This window comes from Scomber scombrus, chromosome 7, assembly GCF_963691925.1.
Source record: "Scomber scombrus chromosome 7, fScoSco1.1, whole genome shotgun sequence".
NCBI lineage: Eukaryota > Metazoa > Chordata > Actinopteri > Scombriformes > Scombridae > Scomber > Scomber scombrus.
In genome coordinates this window covers 19,105,889-19,132,508 of record NC_084976.1, presented here as the reverse complement: position 1 = coordinate 19,132,508, position 26,620 = coordinate 19,105,889, and the positions used below count along the sequence as shown (strand labels likewise).

At 41.0% G+C, this 26,620-nt stretch overlaps 2 protein-coding genes across 2 annotated transcripts in view; one reads left to right on the top strand and one right to left on the bottom strand.

The window, feature by feature from the left end:
- foxj2 (forkhead box J2) overlaps nucleotides 1–26,620 on the bottom strand; it is a 321,604-nt gene that overhangs the window by 207,883 nt on the left and 87,101 nt on the right. The gene's annotated exons all lie outside the window — the stretch shown is intronic.
- pitpnc1b (phosphatidylinositol transfer protein cytoplasmic 1b) lies at nucleotides 438–17,009 on the top strand. Its single transcript, XM_062422699.1, has 9 exons — nucleotides 438–1,005; nucleotides 3,689–3,837; nucleotides 6,428–6,524; nucleotides 6,923–6,994; nucleotides 8,115–8,207; nucleotides 13,064–13,219; nucleotides 14,145–14,208; nucleotides 14,389–14,475; nucleotides 16,056–17,009. Exons 1-9 carry the CDS (start codon nucleotides 958–960, stop codon nucleotides 16,211–16,213), a joined length of 924 nt encoding a protein of 307 aa, XP_062278683.1. The 5' UTR covers nucleotides 438–957; the 3' UTR covers nucleotides 16,214–17,009.

Below are 26,620 nucleotides of genomic sequence, written 5' to 3'. Positions count from 1 at the left end.
TGTGTCAGGCATTTATATACCTGAGTGCTGGAAAGAAGTGTCACAGTGGGGGAAGAGGCCTGTCTGTGGAACGTGCTTCAAATTCAAAGACAGCTGTTAACAAAAGCGTGTTACTTAATGTTTCCAGATATAGAAAGATTATAGTGTTATTGTTAAAACAGTCTTGACGACAGAGAAGACAGAACTGATAGAGATCAGAGAGAAGGAGGGGGCGACACAGGTGAGGAGGTAGTAAAGTACAGTGGGCGGGGAGTAGATAGTATGGGAGGGAAAGAAGGGGGGAAGGAGGGAGGGAGGGAAAGAAGTGGGGAAGGAGGGAGGGAGGGAGGGAAAAAAGAGATAAGGAAGGAACAGGCAAAGGAATTTGTGAGGAACTGAAAGCAGCGGAGGGCGGTTGAGGCGAAAGGGAGGAGCAACGAGCAGACAGCAAGGTTACACATAAGAAGTCTGGGGAGGAATTAAAACAAAGCACAGAGAGGCAGGGACGGAAGAGAACAGGTAGAGTCAGTAAGAAGAACTTTTCAATCTTACTTCACAGCTAATTATCACCTCTTCACTTTGGTGCAAAGAAGTAAACAGAAAGTAAGAGAGAAAAGCAGAAAGCAACACACAAACAGAAAGGGCAGCTGAAGGCAGCGGAGAAAAAAGCAGAAGTAGCAAGAAGAAGGAAGGAGGGAGCAGTTAAAAAGTCGTGTTCAGGAGATTAATTGAGGAAAAAGAAAGAAAAAAGGAGCGGCAAGGAGGAAAAGTAAGAAACTGCAGAAACTCATTGACAGAGAGGACTGGACTTAACTCCATGGACTACTGACATCAGCACAACAAAGGAAGAAGAGCGTCAGAAAAGAGGTCACTCTGGTGCAGCGGCAGTTAGCTTTCCTGGGTGCACCTACTATGCAGCTGAGATAGACAGACCTCAAGCACAGACACTTCTCAGTTCATAAAGACAAACTCAGCACCATGTTGATGAAAGAGTACCGCGTATGTATGCCACTGACTGTGGATGAGGTAAGTGTGTTTGTCTTTCCCACGCTTTTTCTTTTACACACACATACACACACATACTAAGTGTACCTTCCAACAACTGTGAATTGCAAGACAAAAGAGGGGATTTTATTTCAAATGTGAACGTGTTGTTACGAGTTGTAATCTCGAAAGTCTTAATGTGCTGATAAGAAAACTGCCAACAGAGCACACAGACCTCCTGTCGCTGCTCTGCGGGAGCTTGGCACATTGGGTAGTGAGATATGTTCTGCACGGACATACTGTGCCAATCTGACGGAGGCAATGCGTAACACCTGGCCAACAGCATCATAGCATGCTGTTGTGTCTAAATTATCTCCCCCATCTGTCTCCCTCTCTATGTACCTCGCTGGTTCGCTGAAGCACTCCTAGCTGTGCAGAAACTAGTTGAACTGGTTACAGTTTGGCCAGACCTACATGCAAACAAAGGTATTTGGCCTGCAGCTTTATAAACAAAGGTTTATAAAGGATCCCGCTAGAGAGAACAGAGGGGCGGACAAGGGAGTTATGCGACAAAGTGCCCTTCAAAAGTAATGACCTCACAACCTCTTAAACTGCCCCGTCCCACTCAACTCTACCTGTTACCACAACAATGACAGTGATAAATGACAATCCAAAACAGGATTTACTATATCAGTGCAAGGCAAAATGAAACTTGAGCTGGCAGCAAATCCTGTAATGTTAACTCTAACGGCACCTTATTTGAGGCTGTAGTATCAAGTCATAACATTTACCTTGGCAAAAGCCATTTACAACATCCTAACCCTCACTCCAATTTAAGGGGCACATCATTGATTTTCAGGTATGAAATATCCAACAGCCCTCCTGTAACACAACACGGTCCAGGTGTGTCGAACAATGTTCACTATTGTATTCTGCGGTGAGAAAAGCAGACAGGTGACAGCTGTAGATCAGGTGGTTAGAGTGGGTCAGCCTTTAATTGTGGGGTTGGTGGTTCAATCTCAGCTTTGACTCACATGATGAAGTGTCCTTTAATTAGCTAAACTACAAGTTTCCCATATGAAGGAGGAAGAATGTAAGTCAGTTAGAGCAAATTCGGGGTTACATAACAAACTCAAGTCCTTTTATGATTTTATCACACATATTTTTTTTAATTGCCTTGAGCTAAAATCATAAATTCTTTCATTTTCAGTTGCTGTCACACTGACACTATCTGCAGAGTTGCTGCCCTTCAGTGATGAGCTATATTTACACTACTCAGGAATTTATTACAAACTCACTGATTGTAAACAATAGGAAGAAAATGCATGCTAAATATTGTTTCTCAGCATGTCAGTAATGACAGCTATTCAGAGTGCATAGTTGTGATTGAAGGACAGATAAGTCTTTCAACTTCCAGCTGAGATTAACTTTAAAAATGAAAGGGATCAAAACCTTTGTGTGGGATGGGCTGGCTGCGCTGTAGACTGTTAGTCTTAAGACGGTGTAAAAGCACCCATCACTGTGATTCATTAAGCTCCATGAATACCCAATAAGTAAATATTGAATGTTGACATTCCACAGTAATTGGAACAAGAAGTAGGAGTGTCACACTGATGTCAACAGTGTACAGTGAAGGATGGCAAAATGATATCTGCCCTCGTCTTTCTCTCTTCCTCCCCATTTTTCTCTGTTTCTGTTTTTAATTAAAATAATGCTTTAGTGGCACATTGATAGAGAGCGACACAATGAATTACATTATGGTGGCCACAGCAGAACAGTTTGTGTTTTCAGTATAATTTTATTGCTTTTTCATAATAACTTTATAAACAAAGTTCATCGAGTGATTTGCAATTAAAGCAAGCAACAAGCAATAATAATGTACATAGAAACAAGTTAGGGAGGAATAGAAAGAGCCAGATTGCAGAATCAGTGAAAAAAATAATTACTGGGTAAAGCATGTCATTTTTAAATTGCTCCAAAGACAACACTGATTCTGTCAGGCTGAGCTCATCCGTGGAGCTGGTGCCCAGAGGCCTCGTCCTCTTTCCACTCACTAACACAAAATACACCAGATTCATCGGCATCAAGCTCAAACTAGGCCTGCACCAGAGGAGAAAGTCCCATCCCCCCTAATTTAGACACCCTGTATTCACCCTCACTGGCCAAATTAAATGTTGATGTCTGATACGGTCACTTGAGGGAAATCTTTGTACACAGCATGCAACTATTTAAAAAATGAAGAGCAAATACAAAGCCCGTGCCTAAGCAGCACTGAGTAGGCTAAGTGCCTCTCAAGACAAAACCAGACTCAGCAACTGTGGCTGAACCTGCTGCCAGGATTTTCTGCCGTTGCTCTCACCAGCTACTAAGAGCTTCCGCTAACTGGGTGGTGCATATTATAATTACTTAAACGGAGTGCCCAGTTTATTGATTTGATATGAAAGAATGAACACACATGTAATAGATGTTGCATGTACTAAGTAGACAGAAATAACAACACAATTACCTGCTCTGTTTAAATGTTGTTTTCATGCATGACCACAATCAACAAACATTTTGTGGATGAAACTTAACCTGTACTCACTTTGATTTTAGATTAGGGATAATTATACTAATTATTATTATTACTAATTATACTTCCAGTTTCACGTTTTCTCATCAGTCTTTTTTTTCCTCCTATCTTCACTACTGTAAACCTCATCCTAAACCTCTCCTCGGGCTTCAGTATAGGATTGGGCAGCTGTACATGATCAGTAAGCACAGCTGTGAACAGAGTGGTGGAGGAGAAGGGGTGGAGGTGGTGAGGAATGAGTCAGATATTCACCCTCAGCACGGCCCAGGACAGATGACCGAGAAGCGAATCTACCTCAGCAGGTAAAGTGCACTCTAATTATTTTGTTGCTGAACTTTAATTCTGTCTATTTGCAAACTGAGTGATCTTTGATCTCTTACTTCACTGCAAAGCTTCACAATCTAAAGATCTGAGTTGCAGGTATCACTACTGACAAGCCATAACATGTCATTTCAACAGCACAGTGACACAAACACTGCAATGGAACCTGCCTAAATCCAAAGTCCAAGTACCAGAAACATGCTGAGATCGATACTGTGGGGTTACAGTGGAAATGTCATTGTACTATGAGCTCATAGGCCAGCAAACAGTTCAATTATTTTCATTGTGTAAGTACAGACTGGGAAAACACACCCGTGTCATCCTGATGATGGTAATTACAGGATGTGTGACACATTTCTAGCCTCTAATATTTAGCTTCTAGTGTTGAAAATATATTAGTGTTGGTTTCGCAAGGTATTAAAAGCTATTCACACCACAAAAAGTTATTCATACTTGTGTACAAAAAGCACAAATTATCAGGTACTTTTTCTAAATGGTTAGGTCATGCATTCAAATAATGGTAACAATTACTTTAAGTCCCCCGTTTATCATTTAAAAGCAGTATGTTAACAGATAATGGTTTTTAAATGGTGGATATCTGTAAATAAAGGCTGATTTATAAACAAATAAGTACTGCCAATACAATAAAATACGAAGCAGTTTACATTTATTTTAATTTAATTTTTTTATTATTATTTTTATGACAACTTGAGGATTTGGGGGGGGGGGGGTTGCTATGATCCACACTATTTGTTGGCTTGGAGCAGTTACCACGCAGTCTGCAAAGACTCCAACAAGTTATTGCTCCAAGCAAAGAAATAGTCCAGCACAGATTTTGTAACCTTCGGAGAGGACTAGGCTATCCTGTTCCTCTTAATCTAGTCTTCATACAGTCTTTATGCTAAGCTAAACTAAGCTAAGCTAACCACGTTCTGACTGTAGATTCATATTTATCGTACAAACTTAAGAATAATATCGATTTTCTCACCTATCTCTCTGCAAATGGTAATTAGAGTATTTCCTGAAATGTAAAATTACTGCCTGGATATTTTGTCAATATGTCAACAACTACAGCTCCAAGCATTTATATATGTTTATAAATACTTGTTCACTCTCCATCAGTAAACACCATACCATTATGCAGTCCATGAGCTGTATCTGAAAGCTCCTCAAGAAATCGTGTAAGTGGAGCTAGTTAGTGGACTCTGAGTTAAGATTTTTATTTTATTTTTTTAATTAAACTATTAAACCAAACTACAACACCTAGAACCAAGAATGCACCTTAAAGCTCAACAGTTTTAAACCTGCCTGCAATTGATTTGGTCATGTGTATTATTATTAACTGTTCATAGACCAGTTATGAACGATTCAGGAGAAGCACAAATACATTAATAAACACTTTAAAATGTACTTATGTCTGCTTACAATTATTGTGCTTTATAAACAAAGGTTTTATATTTTGCCTATGAACACTGCTTAAATGGGGTCAGTGAAAATAAGAAGTTACCTGAATTATTTTTGAATTGATGATTATGTCTTTCCAATATGATTTAAACAAATAAGACAATCTGGAGTCATTCAAGTAAACAAGGAAGTGTTACAGCTTAAATGTGATGATGATTTAAAGCTATGCATGACCAACTGTCCTTGTTATTGTGCTGGAAGGATTATTTGAAATTAACCCTAAACCAATGACAGTCCATCAATCACTGAATTTTGATTATGATGAAAGTCTGCTCTGACAACAAGCAAACATTTATTTTAATTCTACATTCATTTCCTAACCCTAAACTGACCTCAACTCCATTTGTAATCACCACTATAAACCCAAGGCCTAATCCTAAAATAAACTCTAAGAAAAATAAAGAAATGTTCTCACTGTGGAGGATTTTCCTAATCTCTGTGCTTGCAGGACATTTGGTCCTCATTAGTGAATAAATGCTAGAACCCAAGCACACGGATTTGTATTTCTATTCTTGTGAGGACCCTCATTAACATAAATACATCCCCTCGCCCTAACCATCACAAGTAAATGCCAAACCCCATTTCTTATCTTAAACTGAACCCAAACCCTTTTTGTCACCTTTAAAACCAAGTCTCTTTGAAGGTTTGCCCCAAAATGAGACAGACCAAAATGTCCTCACATTCTATAAATGTTCTCACTCCCAACTCAAATTGGCCTTCACTAAGGTAGACATACGAGTACACACACACACACACACACACACACACACACACACACACACACACACACACACACACACACACACACACACACACACACACACACACACACACACACACACACACGTAGTACAGTGAGTGCAGAATGTTTTCCACCTCAATCATGTTCTGACATGTGACCTAGAAGCTACAGTAACAATTCATCACCACAGGTGTAATTGGGAATGAGTCATACAAATGAACACTGTGGTGAGAGTAGCCTACAGGTAATCTGGCTATAAATGGCACAAAAAACACTTAGGATTTCTCTGTCTTTTGACATAATCTCTCTCTCGGACTCTCCTACCCACTCTGACTGATTCTTATTTCTTTCTGTGTTGGTTTCAGTAAACTGCCATCCTGGGCAAAAGCGTTCGTCCCGCGATTTTTCTATGTGACAGAAAAGGCCTGGAACTTCTACCCATACACCATCACAGGTGCTTGTGTGTTTATGTTTGAGTGACTTTCTTTGTGTCAAACATCAGGTTACTTTCACCTCAATGCATTATGCAAAACTTATTTACTTTTAACAGCTGGTTTTCCAAGTACCATCAAATATTTATCATTGTGTATGCATGTATTCCCCTGTGGTAAAGTAGAGCAATTGCATGCTCATGCATGTGTGAGTAACTAATGCTGTTTTCTCCCTTTCCATATTGAACGTCCCTGGTGCTTCAGAGTACTCAGTAAGTATTCTCACACATCATTTACTGTACATGAATGCAACAGAGCTCATTCTCATCTCTTTTCAGTATCAACGTATCTAATCTGCACCTGCTTCCACTCTCTGTATCTGTACCCCACAACTCTTTTTCTTCATTTTTACCTCTTGTCACCCTGTAGGTATCATTTCTCCCAAAGTTCAGCATCCGTATTGAGACGAGATTTGAAAACAACAACGGTGATAACAACAATGTGAGTATAAGGGAGAGAGAGCAAGAGGTGAGAAAGATGGAATGATTAGAGGAGAGGGAGGGGGAAGACAAAGGGAACGAGAGAAATCACAATTTTCTCTGCAGCGCAAAGAAAATGTTCATCAAATTGATGTGCCCATTACAAGGAAAACAAGCAAAGCACATAATGCAGTATTGGCAGATCTATTAACCAGACATGCAGCGCGGTGAGCACAGCTGCCATGCTGCATTTTGTCCAAGGCCAAAACGCATAAAAACACACAGAGACATTCACAAGCAATTGCAACTCTGTCTGGCCCTGATGTTTCCACTCCGTAATCAAGGAACAAGACGCAACACGTCAAATATGGAGATGCGGGGTTCAGCTTGTGGAGAGAAATGCGGTGAATCTTGTTTCATGTCACAGGTTGTTAAACGGTACATGAATTTATTCCAAACAAACACGTATTCATAGACAAAGTTGTGCATGACCTACACACGATTATGTAAGCTTCAAGGCTTTACGTTTCTACACCACAGGGAAAACAATGCGAGACAATGGGTCTGATGGGGAAACTGGGAGAGCATTTTGAGCGTGTTGTAGAAAGCGACACAATGCATTAGAGGGGGCAAGACCTTCGGTAGATGCAGACCAAGAAAAGCAGAGCGTAGCAGGCTATTATCTAACACCAGGTTTTTCTTATTTGTTAGTTTTCAACTATGAAATGAACAACTTCAGTAAGGCATTAGAACAATTTTTAAACAAGGTCAGATATAAGTGTGACCCTCCCACCGCCTGGAGCTTCCCTCCATTCTCTCTCAAGGAAAAGTGTATTCCGCCATCATAACTCTTCTTTTCTCTCTCTCCTTTAATATCCCTTCGACCGCCTTGTTTTATTTTTCCTCGCCCCTTCCTCTCTCGGCCTGTTTACTCCTCTGCTTGCTCCAGTATGAGTTGCTCCAAGGGCCTCAGGGTGGGATATAGAGAGGGGTGTTATGGTGTATGACCTCACTTTTCCACAGTTACTTATCTACTCTCATCCTTTCCTCCGCTGAGTGAGTGACTGTGCTTGTGTTTGAGAGTGTGTGTAAGTGTCTGCTCTCATTATACTGTATGACCTCCCTCCTCTGTTTGAATGTAGGTGTTTGGGGACACACCAACCCCAGCAGAGCATGTGAGTTTACTGGATATCCTGAATGACCCCATTCCTGAAAAGCACTACAAAGAGTCAGAGGTACGTACAGCTCTGTTATAAACACACAAACATGTACTGTTGTTTACTCTTTTGAATCAACCAAAGAAAAGTGCTTTAACTACCTCAAAGAAATTGTTGAATATTTTAGGAAATATGCTTTTGGGAAATACAGTCATCATACACATGATGACTGGTGTATAAACGGTTAACCTCAGTTAAATGCTGTAGCCAATCAGAATACATGTTCAACATATGTGAGGTCTGTTCCTGACAAAGTAAAGTGTTAACAGCAATGTCACTCTCTGCCTAGTTGTTATAGATAATAATGTAATATATAGTCAGAATAAAGGAAAAGTAATCTGAAGTCACCCAAAGTGAGAAGGATGCACCTTGATGACACAGTCAACCCCAAGCCCTCCTGTGTCAAGGAGAGGCAATAAGACAGTAGTTAAACAGGCTAAACAAGCTAGCAAGGGGAAAAAAATGTTGGCAATAAATAAAACAAGTGAGAACAACACAGGAAACAGGTGTGTGAGGCTGTGGATAAGTCACACAAACGTAAATCAGAAAATTAACAGGAAACTACATGAAGGGCAGAAAAAAGGAGCCAGGCAGCACAAACAACATCAGCTCCAGCAGTGTGCAACTGAAACCACCAGGGGAGTTTGATTTTAAAAATGTGAATGGTCAAAGTGAATAAGATGTTTCCAGCGCTCCAGAATAGCATCAAGCTTGGATAAACAGACACAAGAATACCAAGTAAATACACCAATGTACACTCACTCTAGGAGACAAAGATGACAACATATTGAATGTCTTGCCATTAAATGACAATCTGAAAAAATCATATTAAGATGTGAAACAGGCTTTTGAGAAACACTGTGTGAGTGAAAAGAACATTATTTTTGAGCTTGCGCGGTTCAACAGGCGCAATCAAGAGCCAGGAGAAAGTGCTGAAGCATTTATTACTTCTGCCCATAGCCTAGCTGAGCATTGTGCATTTGGAGATCTAAGAGAAGAATTGATCATAGACAGAATTGTTGTTGGCCAAAGATATGAAATACTGTCTGAGTCATTGCAGTTAGATCCTGAACTCACATTAGTCAAAACTATAGCCAGTGTGCGTCACAGTGAGGAAATAAAGAAGCAGCAGCCAATACTACATGGCAGCTTAAATGAGAGGCAGTCAGAGAACGTAGAAGCATTAAATGCCAGGCGACAAACCCAGAGAGACACAAAAGGACAAAAATACAAAATAAAAACAGAGTCACAGGTTGTGCAAGATGTATAAATGCAACAAATCACCAGAGGAAGGATTGCCCCACCAAACATGCAGAACATTGCAAATACAAACAAAGGACATTTTGCCCAAAAATTTTCATCAGTTGGTGGCATCTATGATTTCACAAAAGATCCTGCAACCCATGGAGCAGAAGGTGTCGCCTTACTTGGAGAGGTGGTTATTGATATTGACAGTGTTGAACATGAGTGGACAGAAACTCTTGAATTGAATAGTAAGGCAGCAGAACTCTAATTAGACATTCAAGCTGGACTTTCAGCTATTCCGAGCCACCACTACTCCACAGAGCAAACATGGGACACTGCAACACCCAAGGACAGATCAAGTCAGGCAGCTCCTGGATGTAAGATGATACTTCAAAGGAAAATTGGAGTTTTGAAACAAGACAACTGAACAAGACACCTATGTGGGGGTCAAACTGATGAAACCGCCATTGGGGCTTCTAGCCATTAACTTGACCCTTGTTAAACAGGTGCATACCGTTTAGGTGGAAGAAGTAATCAAAAATAGGTCCCTCATAGTGTCCATGGGGTAGTGAAAGCTGAAGGACCCACACAAGCAAAATCATATGCCCTATCTGCCCCATGTTGATTCCCTCTCTCACTGCATGGAAGTGATGGGAGTAATAAGTTCACTAAACCCACTCTGTGGTGTGCCAGCCTAGTGGTTGTGTCCAAAGCAAGATCAAAGGAGAAACTCTGGCTGTGTGTAGATCTGACACCCCATCAGGCTGAACATGATACCAAACCTCACCAGGTACTCTGAACTGAGAGAGGATTAATGCTAAACAAGGACAAATGTGAGTTTGCCAGGATCAAAATTACATTTCTTGGACACTGCATCATCACTGAGTTTGTCAATCCTGACCCAAAAAAGGTCAAAGCCATTCTGGAAATGTCAGAGCCAACCTGTGTTGCCAACATCAGAAGAGCGATGGGCACGGCTAATAAGCTGGGCAAGTTCCTGCCTCATCTGGCATCATTCAAACAACCTGTGAAAGATCTTCTGGTTGAGAAGACAGACTAGTGCTGGAGAGCACCACAAGAGGCTTTTCAGAATCTTAAGCCATAACTCAGCTCACCCTAAGTCCCGGCTTTAAACAATGCATGTGTATCAGCTGTCATATTGTTCTTCAGTCTTGGAGCTATTCAGATCCAGATCAGCCAGAGAGTAGTGACTGGAAGCCAGTTGTTTTCATCTATAATGCTGAAAAAACACGATGCTTAGATTGAGAAGGGGGCACAGGTAGTAACCTGGTCATGTGAGCACCTGCAATCATCCCAACCTGCCCATATTTCGTTTTAAGGTGCTGGAAGAGCTTACTTCTTAAATCCTGAGATTCCAATTGAAATTCTCTTGTGACATTTTACATGTATCCCTAAAACTGCTCATTACAGCAGACACATTTTCACAAGAACCAGTGGAGCACACAGTCACTCAGGCAGTGGAAGAACAGAAGGCAGACATCCAAATCTTTGTGGACACAATCAGACAGTCTCTCCCAGCTAATGAAGCTAGACTGCAGTACACTAATCCACTACTGTCAAACTCAGTGACCTGACAAAGCTCACCTATAGGACCTTACTGGAAGGAGAGACAGAACCTGGCCCTGGCAAGGGATCTTCTCCTGAAAAGACAAAGAGTTGTCATCCCCATCTTGTTAAAGAATAAATGCTCAACATCCTCCATTTGGGTCACCAAGGGATAGTCAAGAACCAAGGCAGGGCCTGTCAGTTGGTCTGGTGGCCACGGCTTTCAGGTAACATAAGCAAGAAAGTTGGACACTGTCCCATATGCACAGAACAACTCAAATGGGGCATACCACTGTTACCAAGTCCTGTCCTTAAGAGACCATGGCAATGTGTGGGAACAGAAATATTAATCTGGGACAAGAAGTGGTTGACTATTTCTCCCGATACATTGAAGTCAGCCATCTCCATTTGCATAAGCCAACACAGTCATATCATCTACTCTCTTATAAGACTTTGCCAGAGAGTATGGATTCACTCACACAATCAGCAGCCCAATATACCCACAAGTCAATTGAGAGGTTGAGCGAGCTGTTGCCACTGTGAAAGGCGTGTGGACAGAGGGAGGAGATCGTGCTAAAGCTCTACTCCATTAATGACTCCATCGAATCACTCCAACACACAGCCGCCCCAAGGTCTTGAGGACTGTTGAGGAGAAACTGTATACATCTGCATGCAACTCATCCGACAACATCTGATGCAAACACCAAAGATGACACAGACTCAGGTAGTGCTAACAAAACTGCAGGTGACCCAGACAGTACGCATGTTAGGAGCTCAGACAGACACTCTACTACTAAAGGTGCAATGTTGGTGAGAAACATAAGTGTTACATGGGTTGCAAAAAAGAAAGAAAAAATGACTTGGTTTCACTTAAAGTAGTTATGGTTCAAAAGAAATGAATTGGATCATTAATGTGAATAAAAATAAGGCCTTTTTTGTTGTTGTTAAATGCTAAAAGGAAAAAAGAGAGACAAAAGTTTATTTCTTAAAAAGGGAAGACATTAGGGTCAGAATAAATGTTCAACAGATATGGAAGTTGTGGGGTTTTTTCCTGACTAAGTAAACAGCACCCTAATTCTCTGCCTCGTCATTACAGATAATAATGTAACAGACCAGTACCACTCTTAAGTCTGTGCGCTAAGTATAGAGCTAAGGCAGGAGGAAATTGGCTTTTAGTTTAATTTAGCATGAAGACTCGACGAACTACCAGGACCTCTAAAACCCAATAGTTAACACATTGTATCTTGTTGGTTTAATTCACAAACATGGAAACGAAGGAAGAATTAAAGGGGTAGAGAGTGGTGGAAGTCAATGCAGCCGATCGCTATTCACAAAGTAGTAGTTACAGCTCCTAACTCCTCGTAATAATCACAATGTGTCCTTTTTTATACTTCAAGCATATTTTCTAAAATGCTGAATTATTTGTTTAGAAATATAGAAATAATGGCTCTTAATAGATAAGCTATGTACAACAGAACACAAATTATCATAAACAAATGCAAAAAACACTCTTTTATTCCTTGTTTACTTTGCTTTACTTGCTTGTGTTTTTCCTTCTAAAAGAGCATAAATCAGTAATACACCCACACACCTTTTCCCAGTCTGCCTATCTTCATTCCCTTCCCACAAAGGTTTCACACATTTTTACTGCCAGCCATTGCATAGATACAAAGGTCAATTCACAGGACTGGTACATGCAGATAAACACACATTGACACTGATATGGATACATAAACAAGTGCACATCCATTCACACACATGCAGAATAACCGCAAGCACACCGAACTCCTGGCATTGTGAGAACCTAATATCACAGACACACTTTGCAGTCATCCTTTGGTCGCAGATGCATAATGCATGTTATAATACTTTCTCCTTATGAGCTGTGTTAAGCAACAATCTGCTTGCACATCCACACATATACTGTATCATCACACTCACTCTCTCTCACACACACACACACACACACACAAATCCATAACTTCCCTCTGAACATGCCTCAGAGGGACAAAGCTTCTGCAGACTCAGCAAGTATCAAGTAGCATATAGTTTGCTCTTTGCAGGACCTGAGTCGCTGGCAGTCAAGTAAAACTGGCCGAGGGCCTCTGGAGAAAGACTGGAGAGACGACCACAAGCCCATTATGTGCTCCTACAAGCGGGTGCAATGCAGCTTTGAGGTCTACGGCTTTCAGACCAGGACAGAGGAGTTCATACACAGAGTGAGACATAGGTTTTTTCCCCTATAATGTTGTTTTCTTTTCCCCATGTGCTGATGTAAAGGGGGTTGCATCAAGATAAGATCTGCAATTAAGGTTAAAAGCCTTTATGGGTGTAATACAAAGTGGAAAAATATAAATGTACAGCTAATTGGATTTTTTTTTTTTAGTATTAATTTCTGTAGGTTTGAGTCTTTCACTTCACATCTGGAGTGAAATGATGATCCTCAGCAATCCTGAATGATTATGAGTTGTTTATTTGTTTGTGCTATGTCATTTTGACATGAATTTATCATTACCATATTAATTTATGGACATACATTTTATTACCAAGTCCAATGCCAAAAAGGTTGTTAGCGTCAAATGACCTCTGCACTGTATCTCATGTAATGCACCATTGGGTCAGATTTATCGTGAATTTTCCTGTATTCTTTCTGTTCTAGTCTTCTCTGTATTTTCTGGAAGGTTTTCAGAGTTTCTAACTACGAAGGCTGGTAGATTAAGTTAAACAGCTGATGGAAAAATCCCTTTCAACAAATTTATCCTCCACAATTAAGCAAAACAATGAAGCTCAAAGAAAAACCAAAAGAAGTAAGAGTGAAACTAGCGACGCCCAGTATGCAACATTTTTACAGTGAAACAGGAGTGTTTACGGGAAATGTGGTTTTAGCTCAAACAAAGCATATAATACAACTGAGATAAGTCTCCACTTATCTGAGATAAGGTATCACTTGTCTTAACCATGGTCTTGTTTCTTTCAAGTTATTACACAAAAGGTATGGTCATTATATAGACAATGACGTACTGAAAGATAACGCTAAGTGATGCATAATACAACTGCACAGAAACACAGCTGCACATAATAAATGTAGCATTTTAATGACATTGTTTCCTTCCTGCCATGTTTTTGTTTTCTTTGTTATCTCAGAACATCCGAGACATTCTTCTGGTTGGCCACAGGCAAGCAGTCGCATGGATAGATGAGTGGCACGGTAGGTCAGAAAAAGTCACAATGCAAATGTTTCATATTAAAATAGAAAACATAACAGAGCAGTGCAGTTTTACTTTGTTATATTTTTAAATATGACTTTACCCTCAATATACACAGGTTGAACTTTAATACATATTTGATGCTCTATTCTAATGCAGTGTGGGCTGTGCTTTCCCCACAGGGCTGAGTTTGGATGAGGTGAGAGAGTATGAGCGGAAGATGCAAGAGACGACCAACAGCAAAGTCAAATCAAGCCAGAACAACACAGGTGAGGTTGGAGCTCCTGACCTGCACTGTACAGAAATACCACAGAGGATGGGAGAGGGGGGTGCAGGAGGTGGAGTGGGGGAGAGGAGAGAGAATACAGCTGAGAATACACTAGATGAAAAGAACAGTTTGAAATGTGTAGTTGTAATCCACCATAATTATCCTTGCATTTAATTGTAGCATAATAAACAGGAGATATACTGTAGCAGGGGTGTGAGAATGTACAGAAGTATAGAGAGAAAAATATACAGATTCCCATCCGAGGCACACATTTTTAGATGATTAGGAATTTACAATACATCTGAATAGGTATTTATTTACCCTGCCATGTAATCCACTGCTGTCAATGGACTGGATAATAGCATGATTTAATGTTTCTTTAATGCTAACAGGCTTAAACAGAGGCTGGTTGCACCACTAGCTCCTTAGCTGTGCCCTACAAGTACCCAGATGGCTGGTGTACATCTGTGAGAGAAAAATGGAGAGGGAAGAGCAGTCATAAAGCATTTCGTAACACAAGGAGCAGTGAGGAGGGAGAGACAGAGGGTCTATGCCCAGAAAAGGAAGACAGAGAGACAGATGTAAGAGACTGAATAAGAGTGTAGGCTGGCTCATGAAGTGATAATGCCACTGCGTCGGTCTGATAAACACTGTAATGCAGCCACCTGCTGAACTCTCCCCATCACTAGCCCTTGCAACATAAATAACCAGCCATTGCAGCACTTAGCTGCAAATGTCAGGCCTGGTGGAGGTCTGTATGTGGGCATATGTGTTGTGTGTGTGTGTGTGTGTGTGTGTGTGTGTGTCTGTGTGTGTGCGTGTGTGTGTGTGTGTGTGTGTGTGTGTGTGTGTGTGTGTGTGTGTGTGTGTATGGTCACCCTGCCCCCTGCTGGATAGTCTGGTGAACCTCAGCTGGATGTGAGAGCTATCAAAGTTAGAATTATTCCCAGTATGGCCTGTAGCATCGTGCTGCCTGAGCTCTCTCTCTCTCTCTCTCTCTCTCTCTTGCTCTCTCGCTCTCTGTGCGATAACGAGAGACATCGAGCTGCAACAAATCTGCAGTCATTGCTCAACCTGCTGCAGCTCGCTGCACCGCCATGACCCCCTACAGGCCAACTGCTGCCATTGCGTTTATCTCCACACAGACTGGGCCGAGTAATAGTTTTCATTTCATTCATCTGCTGTAATAAAAGTAAATGGATGGATGGATGGTCATTTACTCTAGAGAGTCTAATAAAATGTCGGGTGTGTGAGTTGAATATCAATAAGGGATTTAACTAATGGTAATCTAAATGTGTGACACAGATTTTAGGTATACTTAAATAAATTGAAACTCAAACACAGTTCTCCCTTTGTTGCTTTTCTTTTCAGTGCCTTTTTCGCTTCTCTTCCTCTTTTATCTCTGCCCTGTTGTTTGTTTCAACTCAAGTGTATCTCATTGTTTCTCCATCCCCCTGCCTCTCAGTTTTAATTTCAATTTGCTTTATTGGCATGAAATATTAAATATATGGACAAAGAAAAAAGGAACAATTAAAAAAAAAAACCTTATCTGTCTCTCTGTCCTTTCTTTCCCTTTTTCAGGCACACCGGCTGCCTCTCGTCCTGTGTTTTCTCGCTCCATCTCAGTGACAGACGAGCGTTCCCTGAAGAAGATGGGAGTGACGACTGCGTCCATGTCTGACCCTTCAGACTCCTCTGTGCCACACAGTCCAATCCGACTCAACTCCACTCCTGAATGATGCATCTCACACACACGCACGCACACACACACGCACAAACAAACACACACACACACACACACATCTACTGTACTGTGCATACACAGAGAAACCCAAGTTAACATTCATCAGAGCTGTGTGATGTTATTTCTCAAACACAACCACATGTTGAACATAATCACATTATAGAGGTTACTTGTTCTCCCCATTGTACAACATACACATTAATACTGCACAAACACAATGTGCCTACTCAAAGACAATTTCTACTGTCCACAGTGTCTTCAGCAACCTTTAAATGCAGTGTATTTCAGTTTACTCTCCATTCCTCAGCTGTGGTGAAGCTCACCGACCACCAGCAGGGCTCTACGATTGTTTCCCAGCCCCTGGCCAGAAGCCTACAGACAGATGCATAAGCAGTTTAATAGAGTGGATCTAATGAGAGAGCTGAGAAGAAGTGGGGGGAGGGCTGTCAATGCTATGGATCTGCTCCCCTCTCCAACTCAGCCAATAGGTCAGACCAGGTGTATTGACAGAGGGCAGTGAGGCGTTGTATTGGTTCCTTGATCACTTAGCTGAGAGTTGCAAATGGGTCAAGCCAGGGCTAAACTTCAATTATGAGTCAATGATCTGACCATTTATAAGACTATTAGCTTATTTTTTTAATGTACATTTAGAGGAGAATGGGTTCTCATCATCAGGGATCAATGATTGCATCATTTGACTCATTTGATGCATATAATGCAGAAATAATAGTTTACTGTTGCCTTATTTGTAATATTCAGTATGACAATGAATCAAGTGGAAGATTTATGAGGAAATTACACTGTAAAGTCTTTTATATTAATGAATAAAACATTTTAAAAAATAAAAATTTCTTTCCAATGAAAAGGTTCACCAGTGCTGTGATATCTGCACAGATAAATGAAAAAAATGGACTCCCTGCACACATTATGAGCCATGTTTGATCAGTATTGACCTGCAAAGATGGCTCAGCTGCTCGCCCATCACAGCGCTCACATGTAATCTACTCACCAATTTCACACTTGTGTGCCATGTGGAACTGGCTACAGCAGCAGTGGACATGAAAAGAAGCACCCACTTGTTTGGATCTGTAATCCATGGCAGTTTTCTCTGCAAGACAAGTACGAAGAATATTTAATATTTAACAGATGCAGGGTTGTGAGTTGGGCGTGTGTGCATGTCTGTCATTGCTATATCACTTTATTGTTCAAAACTTCAGGACAAAAGCCCAGGCTTGTCACAGAGAGACTTGGAAGTTCCTGTGATTGACTGACATGGCAGCTTCCCTTTGAATGGTGCATTAAATAGCTCACATTATGGGGCTCATTATGGCGTCTTTTATCCATACAAATCAAGAGCCAGCATGACAATTTGTTATTAACTTCCCGACAAAGGCTGCACACTTGCATTTACACACACACACACACACACACATATAAACACATAAATACATGCACGTAAAACTCTTTCTCTCAGTGTTTTTACAGTAGCAGCAGGAGGCTGATATGAAAGAGCAAGTGCTCAACACAGACAGTCCTGTTCACAAGTGCTGCAGAGGGAGCACACACTGCCAGCTCCACTGCATTAACATTACCTCTTTCTCTTCTACTTCTTTGTCTCTCCCATTAAATTTTCTTTCTCATTATTACTGTCTCCTCCACTCACTCTCCTTTCTCTCTGTCCTCCTCTTTTATTCTCCCTCTCTCATTCTTGAAATCTCCCTTGATCTGCCTTTCTTTCGTTTCTCTTTATCTGTGTGTCCTCATCTGTGTTCCTCAAGAGGGCCTCTAAAGAAGATGTACTGTGTTCATTATATGGAAATGTTCCCCATGGTACATTATCATAGATCCTGACCCTGTAGCGCTGAATCATCCTGCTATTCCCAGTACGCCCGTCAGACCCCACAAATAGTATGGTGGAGGGAAGACGGGACGCTCTCCAGAGCCGCATCCAGTCAGCTGCACTGTACTGTAAATGTTACACCCTAAAAAAGGGAGACATCAATAAAGATGCTCAGACACAATACTTCCTCTCTGGCAGCCTCATTGAGAATGTATTATTTTCAGAAGTATTTACATAGGTGCCAAACTTCTTTCTATATTAAATTGTCCAATAATAACATGAATTGTATTTCCATCTCAAGATCTACTTTCCAATTTAATTTTCGTCTTCCACTTTTCTTTTACAGGTAAGTAAACAGGTAAGTATATTGTCATTTCACACTTTTCCTTAAACAGGTAAAATCAAATGTGACAGATAAGTATTAAGCCCTCGACCTGCCCATTTCCTTGCAGGACTGTTTGCCAGACTTGGAGGTGGTGGCATAATCCTGTGCAAAACAAGTGAAGTGATCAATGATTACCAATATACGCTCATATCTGTCTCTACATTTGTCGAAGTGGGAAAAATGTATTGAAACAATTTCAAATGGCTGCACGGTGATGATACTGTTAAGAGGTGCCCGTTTTTGGTGCCTTTTGTTCCAGGCTACTCCTTGCCACAAAATGTTCAATTTATTTTTGAATGCAAGGCCAAAAGAAACTATTTCTGATCAGTGATGTTCCATTATTTTGTTCGATTGATAACCCATCTCACCAGGCAACTCTGTCAATACAGTGGTCTTATACCTCTCTTGTAATACAAGCAATGTTTTGTTTGAAGTCTTCTTGCAGAGAGTGCAATCTTCATCAATATGAAGTCTTTCCCATCCACACGGTGAACACGTGCTTTGCTTACTGAAGGCATTAATTTCATGTCCTGATGGCTTGTTGTCCCTCAGCTTACACTGCATTACTGGACCAATGTTCTTGTCATCTTGATGTGCTTGTCAGATCTCAGCAACCAATAATGGTCTGTGCATCTTACTCACTGCTGTACATTGGAGAGAGACAGACTCATAGTGAGCTGGAGTCATAAGTCTCAACAGCTTGGGTTGTCACTGCCACACAATCTGATGACAACTCTTCAGTCCCATCATTTCCTCAATATTTACAGACTGTCAGCATAATAATAATAATAATAATACATTTTATTTAAGGTGCCTTTCAGGGCACTCAAGTTCACCTTACAATACACATAAACAATGATTAGAAGAGCAAAAAGGACACAACAATATAAATGCAATGAAATCAGAAATAAAATCAGGGACTTCCGGGTGGCGCTCAACTGCGATGCACGTGTAGCGCAAATGCGATGCACGTGTAGCGCAACAGCTCGCTCTCAACAACCCCTAAAACCATCTTTACCATTTATTTCTAAGTCATCAGTGCACAATGTTTCAAGGAAAACTCGGGTGTAAACGGGAGGGTGACAGCCTGTCACCATTGAAGAAAAAACCCATGGTTACGATGCCGAAAGAGGATCTGGACGACGCCATTGTTAACGCTATTAGCTCCTCGTTGTTAGCACAGCAGAGTGAGCTCAGCGCGTTCATTCAGTCAGCAGTGAAGTGAGTTGAAAATGAGTTTTTTTGTGATTGTTGCAGGCAAAAATCCTTGATTATGCTGTACGTTTTCTTAAAAAATGCGATTGAATATGCCGGATATTTATGCAATTTTATGCGATGAAATTGCAAAAATTGAGGGAAATTGCAAAAACAGCAGTTTGATGAAAAAGAGAAAAAAAAGGGATTCCCCTGTTCTCACTAGGCTACTACCTTAATGTAAAGAGTCATTTCTAATTACTTCCTATGATAAGCAAGCATACTACATCACAGAAAGTGCTGGGAATATTTAAGTTTTCATCTTGTTTTATTCCAGACCTTAATAAACACATGGCTCAAACTTAAAAAACATTGATAAGTCAAACAAGTTATGTAGCTTTACAAAAGGAATATGCTACAACTTCTGTAAAAATGAATAAATAAAATATTGAAAAATAAAATGTGTGCTTCCTGTTTTACAGAGGTAGCTATACAAAACAGACATCTTCTGTTAAAATAAGTGCTTCCAATGCACAAAGTGCAATCTCTTACTGTAACATAAATTTACATACTACTAAGGGCGCACTCACACTAGGGCCAGTTGTTCTGTACTGTGCTGAAGCACGGATGTCCCCCCTCCCCTGTCCCCCGCTGGCCCGCACTCACATTACCTCAAACCCAAGTGTACTCAAGCACGTTTGCCGCCGACACATATGTTGCGCAAAAACATATAGACAATTTACTCTCATAAAACATGCACAGGTGTGTGTTCGCGTGCTGTGCTCCGGTAAAATACAACACAGCCTATCAATTAACACAATGCACTATGATTAAAAAGTGCAAGCTTGTTCTTCTGAGTCATGCCTGTGTAGTATGCAGTACTAGATACGTGTATAAAAAAGACTAGTAAAGCAGACGTACTGATTCAACTCTTTACGCCAGTAAAAGTAAGTAAGACTTTAGTGACTTAGAAGTCACCGAATTACTTACTTTAACGAATTTCGTTAGTTTATATAATGCAGATTTGTAAAATATTACTTTTATGAGGGTCACAGAGTCACAGACAATAAACTTAGCATTTCATAATTGTGGTAGCAGCCGTGCAGCCGATGTAATTAAGTCCACGCAGCACGCTGGACTAACTAATATTAAGCCTAAAGCCTATTCATTATAATGTCGATGGACATAAATTGAGTTCTTTTGCCTTAATAATGATAAAATAATACACAAAAAATGGTCGGATTGGGAACCCATATGCATAATGTCTCCGTGTTGCATTTAGTGTTGCTTGAAATGACCAGGGTTCAGCTAATGTTGCCTTTTAATAATCGTCAATTACCCGGGATTCCCTGTAAAATTGGCTTCTTTTCCCAGGATTTAAAATGTCTTATTTTCGGGAAAAATATTAATCCCTAGTGCGCATGTGCCAAGTGTACCGTGTTTAAAGGACACCTCTTCCAAGCGTACCGTGCCAGGGAAGTGTACCTTGCACTCACACTAGCCAAATAATCCGGACTTTAGGGGGCAAACGTGGGCACGGTACGATTGCCTAGTGTGAGTGCACCCTAATATACTTACAACTGTAAGGTTTTTGAAACTAGTATGATTTAACCCACTGGTAACAAAAAAGTGCAATCTTACAACTGTAAAGTTGCATCAACTCCTGAATGAAACTGCAACAGTCCAGTGTGAAAATGAAAACCTGTGGTCCAACACAGTGCAAAATAATTTGCCCCCACTGTCATGTAATACACCAGCACTTATTTTTGTTGGCAAATTAGACTGATTCATCACAGGGTTTGGGGCTTTTCGATAACATTCACGTAATTACGTCACTTCATAACGTTCCCATGGCAACGGGGAAAATGGCTGCTCTCAACAGCAACATTTTTCAACTTTCTGCAAAGATATATGTGACTTTTTTGCAACGAAAATGCCGGGATTATGATTATTTATGCGGCGAAAGTGCGGCATCTTTGAAAATATGCGGCACCCGCATAAATATGCGGACTTTGGCTGATTATGCATTGAATTATGTGATCGCATAATCGCATTTTTCTGGAGGGACTGCTCATTCCGCAGTTAGCTGAACTAACGCGACAAATAAAAGACACCAAAGATACTGTGAGTGAACTAGCCAAGGGCCTCGAGTCATCACACAAAATTATTCAGAGTAACATGGCTAAATTTGACACACTACAAGTTCGCAATCGACTCAATCCTGAGAAAGCAAACTTCGGATGCGAGGGAATATTGGAGGGATGTTCTCCAACGTGTAGTGGCAGTGATCAAGTTTTTAGGAGAAAGAGGACTGGCATTCAGAGGGAATGACGAGCTCCTTGGATCGCCACATAACTATTTGGGGATATTAGAGTTAATATCCCAATTTGACCCATTTCTGGCAGAGCATATTAAAACATATGGCCAGAAGGGCAGAGGGAGCGTCTCATATCTGTCGTCAACAATATGTGAGGAGTTCATTGACATGATGGGAGAAAAAACCAGGCAAGTAATTGCAGAAGAGCTCCGTGATGCAAAATATTTCTCTTTCATTGTAGATTCCACTCCCGACCTCTCTCATGTTGATCAGTTAACATTTATCTTCAGATTTGTTAGCAAGCAAGGCAACATAGTGGAGCATTTCCTGGCATTTGAGCCAATTCAGAGCCATACAGGCCAAAGTCTGGCAGATTGTGTGACTGCCATGGTGGAGAATCTTGGGCTGGACTTATCTAATTGTAGAGGCCAATCATTCGATAATGCCAGCAACATGTCGGGCCGGTACAATGGACTACAGGGATATTTGAAGCAAATAAACCCATTAATCCACTATGTGCCTTGTGCTGCCCATTCTCTAAATTTAGTGGGTGTAAACAGCATAGAGGCAAGCAGTATAGAAGTGGGACAGTATTTTGATTCACTGCAATCCTTGTACACATTCTGCGCTGCCTCCGCTCACAGTTGGGAGCGAGTTTTTCAGAACTCTGATATTCATATAAACTTAACATTAAAATCACTGTCAAACACTTGGTGGAGCTGCCGAGCTGACTCGACTAAAGCTCTTTGGCAAAACTACGTTAAAATAAGGGAGACATTAGAGCATAGCTGAAGATGAAACTGAGAAGAGACACCCGAAGTGAGGCCAACACAGTCGCTGGGAAATTAAAAAAAAAACGGAAACTGCATTCATGGCTAATTTCTGGAATACCATTCTGACTCGATTCCAACTGACAAGTTTACAGCTCCAAAAAGCGGACATAGAGCTCATGACAGCTGTGCTCCTTCTTATATCTCTGCGTGATTTTGTATCAGCACAGAGAGGTCTTTTCACAGACTTTGAAAAGGAAGCCTTAGCTGTGTTTACGTACAAATATGACCTCAGACGGACAGAATGTGCCTCCATCGAAATGTCTTAAAACAATACTTGAACTAATGTGTACATTGCCGTAAGACTGTATCTGACGCTTCCTGTCACAAACTGCGAGGAAGAACGGTCATTTTCTAAAATGGCCAGGATAAAAAATGAACTTCGGACAAAAATTACCCAGACACGCCTTAACAGTTTGTCACTCATGGCCATAGAGGCCGAACTGGACCAAGAGTTGGACTTTGATGACCTTATCAAGGACTTTTCTTTGAAGAAGGCCAGGAAAAAGCCGGTGGTTTAGGTGAGTTTCACTGTGGTTTTGTGTAGTCGTAGTTGTGGCTCTTTACTGATGTTCATTCATGTTGCCTTTATTTCACGATTTGTTTTAGGTGGTTAAATTTCAATTAAGGTGTGTTTTACTCCATAATACTGCAAGGGCTGGCTATTTGAGCTTGCTTTTTCTCCCATAATATGTATATTTTCCTGTACATGGCAGGTGCCAAACAAAACAGACCTAAAATGACAGTAATTTTGTGTGGTTGCGAGTTGCCCGGTGTTGTTATGTGCGTAATTGAAAGAGCGCCTTTGCGTGTGTAGGCAGGGGCACAGGCGAGTTTGTGTCCAGGGCCCGTGGTCATGATGTGAGGAAGGTGAGGAATGGTCGGACACCATTGGCTTCCTGAGCGCCAATCTGCCCAAATGGATACCTTCACTGGGAAACCGGGACATCCGCATAGAGAGAGCCCACCGACTTTATAGCAGAGTTTACTCCGAAACAGATGCCAACTGTCCTCGTTCTCTGATTTTCAAGCTGCTGGACTACTCCGACCGTCAGGCCTTCTTGAAAGGAGTTCAGCCGGTTAAGCACGACGGACATCCCCTGCTGTTCTTCCCGGACTACAGCAGAGAAACGACGGACAGGAGAAGGGAGTTCGCCCCGGTTCATAAGAAGATGACGTCGCTTGGGCTTCAGCAATTTCTGCTTTACCTGGCCCAGCTAAAGATCATCTACAATGGGCGCACCATCAACTTCGGGATGCCACGCGATGCCGAGGACTTTCTTAAAAACACCTTCCAGCCTCCACCTGCCTTACGGAACCGCGACACGGCTGCTTCATCCCGGGAGCCGGACAACAGTGAGATGGACGCCTCCTCATCACAGCCACCGTGAGTCCAGGTACCCGCAGCTGAGCGGCCTCTTGACACTTGAATGTACTCTGCATCCTAACATACTGATTTACCACTGGCCACAGATTATTGTTTGTTAATCTCGCTATACAACAGCGATGAGATCTCAGTTTAACTTTTCTACCACTTAGTTGATTGACATTTAATGTTGGAAATATTTTGTTTTGTGCCCCACAAAAGCTAAAAATAATTTTATTTGCAGATGACACAAATTTAATCTGCTGTGGGGATGACTTGGAGCAACCCTGAGTTGTTAAAGTAATATTCAATTATAAATAATAATTTAAACAAAACAACCAAATGTTCATGTCTGATAGCTTTAACAAAAAAACATACACATGTATGCTACACAAAAATAGGTATCTTCTGTTGTTCAATCGACCTGAGCTGTTGAAACAATAAATAAAAGATAAATAATAAAGAAAAATGAAAATTATAAAACTGTTAACAGGATTTGTTTCAACATTCAGTGGCGGTTCAGTTATATTATTTATCGCAAACTATAACAAATTGGTAATAAAAAAACCTATGTCACACAAATAGAGCACACTTATAAATATTACATACATATACAGTATTACCCTCCAGAAGTGTCAACCAAGAATAAAGTCAAAACCAGTTCATCTTGCTGGTGTACAGACTGGTTTTATATTATTCTTAATGATTTCACACGCAACCCAAAAAAAATACAACAATTTGTCTGTGAAACTATATATTTACAGTATAAATTGTGGTTTATTTTTGTAGTTACCAGTTTTACTTTTTCCATCATTAGGCTACCATACAAACTATGTGCGCTAGATTCCCCTGCTGCTCTCCTCATCTCCTACTGCTGACTCTGTGATCTCAGCAGGTAGAAGCTGATAGTTCACTAACTATAACCAGGGAGTACACTGCAACAAGGTTAATGATCCACACGGTGACATTATATCATTGATACAACGCGCAAAAGCGAAAGAAAACCGATCGTTTTTTGTGCGCACGCGTGCTTCGTGCCGACCTTGGCAGGATGCAGCACACACTTTCTAGTTGTATGTAGTGTGAACTGCTCCTACACTGCGTCTGAACTACTCCGCGACTTGGCGAGTAATGCAGTAATCGTGCGACACAACGAATCGATAATGAAATTCGTTGCCAACACTTTTAATAATCGATTTTTATCGATTCGTTGTTGCAGCCCTAGCTGTAACACTTTCTTACTCAAGGATAGGGAAAACCACTCTTCTTCACTGGTCTGGTTTCTCCTGTAGTGATAACATTAATGCTAATTAATGTCTGTTTCTTTTTGCAACCACTTTCATTCTGAAGGCAGACCGACCTGCTGTTACAACCAAATCGGTCTGTTTTGCATCTGTGGCTACCTGTCCTTGTGCAACCTGTTGCAACTCGACAGTTTTATCTATCAGGATCAGTAGCTCTGTCCTACCCTGATCCTCAAGATCACCTGACTCTTCTCTCTCTAAGTGCCTCATGAAATGTGCGATGAGAGAAGAGAGTTTTTTGCCTGATACCTATTCATATTTCAAAATTCGAATTATTTCTTGGCAACGTGTACAAGGCACCACCAACTTATAGTTTAATGTCTTCGAGCTCTGAAGAATCCATTTCAGTCTGATGGACAATATCATGGACAATGGACAATATCAGCGTGATGCAGAAGCTTCTTGCAGAATAGACAATGCCGCTCTCCTGGCACCAGTGGTTAACCCCAGATTGCATGCATACAGTGCTGTCTAATATCAGACAAAGACAACCCAAGTAAAAACAAAATGCAGTTTTTAAATGATGATTTCATTTATTAAGGGAAAAAACTATCCAAATCAACCTAGCCCTATGTGAAAAAAGTAATTGCCCCCCCTTGTCAAATCATGAATTAACTGTGATTAACCACATTTTTTGGAAAGCTGAGTTCAATTTCACTAGCCACACCCAGGCCTGATTACTTCCAGACCTGTACAATCAAGAAATCACTTAAATAGAGTCTGACAACATGAAGTAGGCTAAAAGATCTCAAAAAGCCACACATCATGCCGCGATCTAAAGAAATCCAAGAACAGATGAGAAACAAAGTAATTGACATTTATCAGTCTGGAAAGGGTTACAAAGCCATTTCTAAGGCTTTGGGACTCCAGCGAACCACTGTGAGAGCCATTATCCACAAATGGAGAAAACATGGAACAGTGGCGAACCTTCCCAGGAGTGGCTGGCCTACCAAAATTACTCTAAGAGCGCATCGACGACTCATCCAGGAGGTCACAAAAGAACCCAGAACAACATCTAAAGAACTGCAGGCCTCACTTGCCTCAGTTACGGTCAGTGTTTATGATTCTACCATAAGAAAGAGACTGGGCAAAAATGGCATCCATGGTAGAGTTCCAAGGCGAAAACCACTGCTGACCAAAAATAACACAAAGGCTCGTCTCACATT

Coding starts and splice junctions, on each gene's coding strand:
- pitpnc1b (XM_062422699.1), top strand. CDS start 958: ATGTTGATGAAAGAGTACCGCGTATGTATGCCACTGACTGTGGATGAG. Junction 6,995..8,114: donor ACAACGGTGATAACAACAAT/GTGAGTATAAGG, acceptor GTTTGAATGTAG/GTGTTTGGGGACACACCAAC. Junction 14,209..14,388: donor ATGGATAGATGAGTGGCACG/GTAGGTCAGAAA, acceptor CTTTCCCCACAG/GGCTGAGTTTGGATGAGGTG.